Here is a 6,947-nt window from a genome sequence, read left to right as displayed (position 1 = left end):
TACATTGAAAAGCACAAATTTGTACAATTTTAGAGTTTTGGAAGGAGATTTTTGAGGAAATTCTCTACAATCAATCGAAGATCAAACTGTGTACACGTGGCTCAAGGATAGCCTAGATAATACAAACGGAATGCTTTTGCACCTTGCTTTTCACAGCTTAGGATTCAATGCCCTACATAGTGGCTAAAAACACACAAACTTCTCCCCTCCTCCCAGTGTTGACTGCGTCAGAAGGACGGTGGGAAAAAAAAAGCGTATATTAAAGAAAGAAGAACGCATGGAGAGAGGGTTTATATAAGCCAATATGCGACAGGCAAACTTCCAACTTCCGTCGTCTGCCTTCTCGTATTTCTGCGCAATTTGGCAATATGGGTGTTGTTGCCCAACGGCCCCGCGTTCTCATCATCGGCGCAGGCATGGCTGGCCTCTCCGCTGCCTCCCGCTTGCACACCTCCCACCCCTCCTCCTTCCACCTCTCCCTCCTCGAAGCTAGCCACCGCATTGGCGGTCGTATCTCCTCCTCCCTCTTCGCTAATGATTGCATCGAGCTCGGGGCTACCTGGATTCATGGCATCCAAGGAAGCCCCGTCCACCGTATCGCCCGGCTCAGCGGTGCATTGAAAGGCGATACCCCTTGGGAACGCCAGGATGGCTTTCCTGGGCTGCCTGTTGTCGTAGCTGAAGGAGGCTTCGTCGTGGATTCTTCCGTGGTTCAGCGTATGACGGAGTTGTACTCGAAAATGATGTCCGAAATCCGGACAGGAGAGGCTGACAATGTCCAGAAAGCGCAAAGCATTGGTACGTTTCTGAGACAAGGTTTCATCGCGTTCCAGTCTCAGGTAGCCAATAAGCCGCAGATTGACGAGCTTATCTCTGATAGAGTTGGTGAAGGACAGGTTCAGCACATGAATTTGCAGCCTCAATCTGCAGGATGGAACTTAACGTCCCTGCAGGACGCGGCCTTCTCTATGAATGAAAACATGGAGCGAGTTTTCACCGCTGCGAACTCTCTTTATGAACTCGACCTGGAAGCAGAAAAGGAATATAGGCAGTACCCAGGTGAACAAATCACAATCGGCAAGGGATACGTAAGTGTTCTGAATGAACTAGCTAATTGTTTGCCTGCTGGCACGATTCAGTTCGGGAAGAAAGTCACGCAAATTGTCTGGAATCGTTCGCGGGATTCTACTGCTCCAGTATTGATCCACTGCGATGACGGGTCTATGTTTGAAGCTGATCATGTGATTATCACAGTCTCCCTCGGTGTGCTCAAGGCGGGCGCTTTGACGGTAGGTGACTCGAAAAAAGACCTTGCTTGCGCTTGCCCGGAAGGCAAACCTGTAATTAGGTCTATCTGCGATTTCGAGTCAGTTAAGCTTTCTTCTGAAGACGGAAACCGCTCGCTCTTTGAGCCTCCTCTTCCGCCGTGCAAACTGCAAGCAATTTCCCGACTCGGTTACGGTGTGGTGGATAAATTGTTTCTCCTGCTGCACCCAACTGCAGAACCGCAGCTGCGCACTCACATTCAGCTCATGTACAAGGGTGACAGCGTAGGCGAAGAAGCAAGTCCTTGGTGGATGAGGAAAACCTTCTCGGTAGCACCGATATACAAAGGATCCGACGTTCTTCTGTGCTGGTTAGCGGGGGATGAAGCGTTGGAGATGGAGGGGAAGTCGGATGAGGAAGTAATGTACGGGGTGGCGAAGACGCTTGCAAGGTTTGGGCTAGCTCATAACCGGATGGACAAAGTGAGGTCGCGAGACATTGCAAACTATGATCACGGAGGAGAGTCAAGCAGCACCAGCGAGTCGGAGGGGAGCAGTGAGGAGGATGTGCAAGAGACGTCCAAACTCCTCGCCATGTTCGGAGGAGTAATGAGAAGCAACTGGGGAAGAAATCCACTGTTCCGCGGTTCATACAGCTACGTGGCCGTGGGTTCCTGCGGGGAGGATTTTGAAACATTGGCGGAACCATTGCCCAAAACTTGCTATGTCGAAGCAGGAGACGCTGTAGCTTCTCCCCTTCAACTCATGTTTGCAGGCGAAGCTACGGACAGGCAATTTTACTCCACCACCCATGGAGCCCATCACAGCGGTGTGCGTGAAGCCAATCGATTGCTTCAGCATTACGGTTTAAACCATAGTGCACAGAAAGTATAACGATTGGAGGACTCGCCTCCCTGCCTTGCAGCTTGGCTACTAGCTTAGCGTACGTTTCGTCTGCGTGTAAAGTATTGGCGTATCATGTCGTGTCTTTGTAATATTGCGCGTTAGATGTGAACAGGACCGAATGTTATGTTCGTAAACTGTAACATAAGTATTTAGTAACATACATTAAACAACACAATTCCATCTTTGCGTAAGCTGGTTCTAATAAGAACTTTCATCACAAAAAAGCCCCGTACAAAATTTGGCCTACAGGGGAGTTTTTATTTTTTCCCCAAGCCTACGCTAAGAGCAGAACACCTCTAACCTAGTACCGAATGTTATGTTCGTAAACTGTAACATAAGTATTTAGTAACATACATTAAACAACACAATTCCATCTTTGCGTAAGCTGGTTCTAATAAGAACTTTCATCACAAAAAAGCCCCGTACAAAATTTGGCCTACAGGGGAGTTTTTATTTTTTCCCCAAGCCTACGCTAAGAGCAGAACACCTCTAACCTAGTGCGACAAGCTTTATGAGGGTCCTTTTTTTTTTGTGCAAAAAGTAGTGCTCATTATATTACTTTGAAGACAAGAATACAAGAAGGCCTTTCAGCCGGTGGGCTGCTATCACCAAACGGATGCAACCCTGGAGAAACTCAAAAACAGATGTACAAGCCTCTTAGGGCGTAATCAGTTGGGTGTGGATAAACAGCCACAGTGGGAGCGAGTATTGCCACTGAAGACTCTGAGCGGTGTGCTGGAAGAAGAGCTCCTAATGATCCCAGTCTCGAAGGAAACGACGTCTCTTTTCCTTCGCTGCCCAGGAGTCTCCCTGGATCTAATCCCATTGACCCTTGAGCGTATGTATGATCGTGCTCCAGGTGTCACCTAGGATCTGTGTCGCAGATGGTGCCTAGTCTCCGAGTATCTGTGAGCATCGGGAGGTCCAAATGTGCCAGCTCACAATGCTCCCGATGATCTCCCAAACTGGGTGTCAGGTCATCGCACCTGCATCTATCTCTATCAGCTGCCAGGGGAAGCTCTCCATGTGTGCCCATGTACCCTGGGTAATGAGGAAAATCGGGTCCTATGGCGAGAACTCGTAGGCCATGTGATGCCCCATCTCTGTGTTGCACCAATATAAGGCTCCCCAAGTGATCGATCCTAGCTCAGGTGTAGCTTGCGCTAGGATCCCCATGGCTCCCTTGCACATTGCCTGGGCATGTGTACAACCCCAAACGCAGTGCTTCAGGGACTCCTTGTCCTGCGAACAAATCTGGCACCGCCCGTCCTGTCCCATCTGACGCAGCCAACTCCCCACCGGTAGCCCCTTATGGACTACCATCCAGAGGAAGTAGGAAATCTTCCTCGGGCACCGGGTTGCCCAGAGGGTCTTCCAAAAAGCACGAAGGAAGACAAGTGAGACCCCCTGAGCATACCATCTGTGCGCCAGGGTAGGTGGCTTGCGCTGCAAGGCCCAAGCACACGCCTGCCAATGCGCGCGCTGTAGGAAAAGAAAGGAACTAAGCTCTCCGACAAGTCAAGCGGTGGCCAACGCCACTCCCCTGGATCCCACTCCACCTCTGCCAGGGTGCGACCCTCCCATATCCAAAGTCTACTAACTGACTTATGCCAGTTGATTTTCGCCCCTGCTACTAGACAAAACACCTCTAGAGCTAGCCTCACTCTCTCCAGAGCCTCTACATCATCCTAAACATAAAGGGCCATATCATCTACATACTCGGAGTCTAGGAGCTCTATATCATCCCTGATAGGTAGGCGCATTCCTCGAAGTCTAGTTGTGCGGCCTCGGAGGAAGTGAGGCATGGCCTCTATGAAGAAAAGGAAAAGATAAGGCGCTAGCGGGCACCCCTGTCATACCGAGCACTCAAGAGTGAGCCTCTCTCCCATCCGACCTCTGATGATGACACAGCTGGAGGCTCTGACCTGTAGAGGGCTGCAATACCTCTGATCCATGCCTCTGGGAGACCTAGCCGAAGTAGTGTGCCCTCCAGAAATGACCAGTCCACCCTGTCATAAGCCTTCTCAAAATCAAGGAGTATTATGGCTAGGTGCTGCCCACTGTGTTGAGCCCACTCTGTCGCCTCTAAGAACGTGAATATATTGTCCAGAATGCTACGGTCCTGGACAAATCCGGTCTGTGTGTCATGGATCAAATGAGGTAAGAGGGGGCGGATGCGACCACTGATCATCTTGGCGAGGATTTTGTAGGTTGTGGGGAGGAGGGTGATGGGGCACCACTGTCGGATCTCCTGTCCATCTCCCCCTTTGGGGAGGAGACAAATCAGTCCTGACGCGAGGCTCTCTGGCATCTGCTCTCACTGGAAAAAATCTGCTGAAAGGCTGCGAGGAGGGGCTGGTGGATCTGCTCCCCAAATGTGGTGAAGAAGGCTCTGGATATAGCCCGTCCTCACCTAGGCATTTCTGCCCATCTATGTCCCTCACTGCCTCCTGCATCTCTGTGATCGTGAACGGGGCTAGGAGGGCTTCTCCCATGCTCGGCTACAAAAGGGTCAGTGTGTGCCTCCACACCTCCTACCTACAGCAGCGAGCTCGAGGGTCTACGGGTTCCTGCTGAAATAAAGTCCTGTAGTAGTCCGTCGCCATGTCCATGACCTCCTCTGGACCTGCCCTGATGATGCCATCTTGTGACCTGAGAGAATGGATCTGCTCCCCTGTTGATCTCTGACCATGAGTCCTAAAGAACTCTCTGCACATCCGGTCACCTTTCCTAGCCCAGAAGGACTTGGAAGCGTGGAACGAGAACTCTGATCGTGTCTGTGTGATCTCCTCCAAATGGCTCGTGCCCTAATCTCCTGAAGCCTGAGCTCCTCTAAACCTGGGGATGTCTGCTACATGCGCTAAATCGAGGCCAAGTCTCTCTAGAGGCCCCTCTCCTTCGCCCACCACTACTGCCTGACCCAAACCGCCTCCTCCTGACAGATACTGCTGGACTCGGCCAAAGACTGTGACACCTGCAGCGGCCAAATCCCCCTCGAGGTCCCACTCCCGATCCCATAGGTCCACTATCCTACTGTGAACCTTTGCCCTGGCATAGATGGAGTCTGGGATCCTGCAAGAGCGGGGGGCTAGGGAGTGGGTAGCTGTATCGATGGATAAAATGATAGGAGCATGATCGGAAAGTGTTGTCCTTGGTACCACCCCTGATGCTCCACCTCTACCTATCGCCCAGTCACTAGCATAGAAGCGATCCAACCGCTCCAAGAGTCTACCACCCTCCCTCCTGTAACCCCACGAGAAGTCCAAGCTCCCCGGCCACCTACTGAAAGAGGGCTCTCTCCAGCTGTCCCTCCCTCCTGTCGGAAAGAAAAAGGACTCCCACTCCGATTGCTTTGCATGAGCGATTCTGGGAAACTCTGGGCCCCAGCCGTGCTGGTCCTCTAATGCCTCAAGGTTGTCGAAGTCCCCTCCAACAATCCACGAATCCATCTCTCGAAAAGATCTTGTCAACGTGCTCCAAAAGGCGGCTCTCCGCCTCAAATCAGTCGGGCCATAAATATTGAGGATTCCAATCCTGGAACCCTCAATGTCCAAGCCCACCCATAATGCTCGACTAATGTGCCATGACCATAGATGTGCTGTAAGAGCAGAGCGTCGATGGAGGTACTGACACCTCCACTCCTCCCTTGCTCACCAATCGAGGGCTCCCAGTAGGTGTGTGAACGTCTTGAGAGGACCTTCCCGCACCTGCTGGTTTGTGAGATCAAAAGCTTGTGTTCCTGTAACAGGAGCACGTCCACCTGCCCAACCAAAGCCGTGGCTGAAGCTCGTCTCAAAATCATTTTCCTGGGACCACGGGTTTCAAAGGAATGGAACCCATTGACATTCCAAGAGATGATGCATATACTCATGAGGACGAGTGGTGGGCCACGAATAGCTGTCTACTTGCAGTCGATGTCAAAGTTGACGGTGGATGTCCGGTGTGTAGACGAAGATGCTTCTGTGAAGGTTTAGAGGGAGAGGCCGGATCATCTGTCCCATCCCCTAAAAGCTTCAGCAATGGGGTAAGTCCCTTCGTCCCATGATGGTAGGTCCTCTCCAGCCAGCTCGAAACCTCTGCCAATGATATGCCATAGAAGCTCACTACCTCTGAGGTCCTCCAGGGATGGCGGACCTCCTTAGGGTAGATCCACTTCAGTTGTGGTCAAACAATAACCATCAAGCAGAACCGCTTACTGTTGTGGCGCCATCTCAAATGGACATCCCCCTCCTACCACTGCTGCCAAAGTAGATCACCTGCTTTGCTACCAATCCATCTCTGAACCTGCTTCTGGGACTGTGTGCGGATGGTCTCCTATACAGTACTAGCGTTAGCCCACTACTCTGTCCCATCACTAGTAAGTGGGAAGGAGTAGCTCGGGCCATCATGGGGGGAGAGGGCAGACACCTTACCCTCCGCCCCCTTTTCGAGGAAGAAGATACTGATGTCCAGGCAAGCAGGAAATGAACCGATGCAAGTAGTCCCACGGTCCTGCGCAGCAGTAGAACTCTAGAGGTAAAGCTCTAGGGGCTAGTTGTGGGAGTGGGGTCGCTGATGAGGATGAAGAGGATCGTGACTGAGGGGTGCTGGCAACCTGCGGGTCAGGGGGTGTGTTGGCTACCTGTGGTGGCTCCTGGCCCCCTTCTCCAACTGGATGCTAGCTACTGGCGTGGGTGACGCCAAGATCGTCCCCTGGGCCCCGGCCTCCTCTGAGATTGGGGGGGAGGGGGTCTCGAAGGAGGGGGGGGAGGAGGCATCGGAGGGGAGGAGGAGTAT

General features: G+C 52.0%; 2 protein-coding genes and 1 pseudogene across 2 annotated transcripts; 1 reads left to right on the top strand and 2 right to left on the bottom strand.

Annotated features, from left to right (window-relative positions):
• The first annotated feature begins 368 nt into the window (after window positions 1-368).
• On the top strand, window positions 369-2,159 carry LOC147897031 (putative polyamine oxidase 5). The gene has a single exon (XM_087381201.1). The coding sequence runs from the start codon at window positions 369-371 to the stop codon at window positions 2,157-2,159; it is 1,791 nt and encodes a 596-aa protein (XP_087237327.1).
• A 1,849-nt stretch (window positions 2,160-4,008) lies between these two features.
• On the bottom strand, window positions 4,009-4,666 carry LOC147897030 (uncharacterized). The gene is made up of 2 exons (XM_087381200.1): window positions 4,409-4,666; window positions 4,009-4,293 (listed from the first exon to the last, which is right to left on the bottom strand). The coding sequence occupies exons 1-2, from the start codon at window positions 4,664-4,666 to the stop codon at window positions 4,009-4,011; spliced, it is 543 nt and encodes a 180-aa protein (XP_087237326.1).
• Window positions 4,667-5,003: 337 nt separating this feature from the next.
• Window positions 5,004-5,620, bottom strand: LOC147897029 (uncharacterized; annotated as a pseudogene).
• Window positions 5,621-6,947: the final 1,327 nt, after the last annotated feature.

Source organism: Dipteris shenzhenensis, chromosome 11 (genome assembly GCF_047967505.1).
Source record: "Dipteris shenzhenensis isolate YYH24624 ecotype China chromosome 11, Dip_SZ_1.0, whole genome shotgun sequence".
NCBI lineage: Eukaryota > Viridiplantae > Streptophyta > Polypodiopsida > Gleicheniales > Dipteridaceae > Dipteris > Dipteris shenzhenensis.
The sequence above is the reverse complement of the archived record's forward strand: the minus strand, read 5'-3'. Positions and strand labels throughout refer to the sequence as shown.

Excerpts from the sequence above, each read along its gene's own strand:
- LOC147897031 (XM_087381201.1), top strand. The coding sequence starts at position 369 with ATGGGTGTTGTTGCCCAACGGCCCCGCGTTCTCATCATCGGCGCAGGC.
- LOC147897030 (XM_087381200.1), bottom strand. The coding sequence starts at position 4,666 with ATGGGAGAAGCCCTCCTAGCCCCGTTCACGATCACAGAGATGCAGGAG. Across the intron at positions 4,294-4,408 it reads GGACAGGAGATCCGACAGTG|GACCGTAGCATTCTGGACAA; the intron begins GTGCCCCATCAC and ends GGATTTGTCCAG.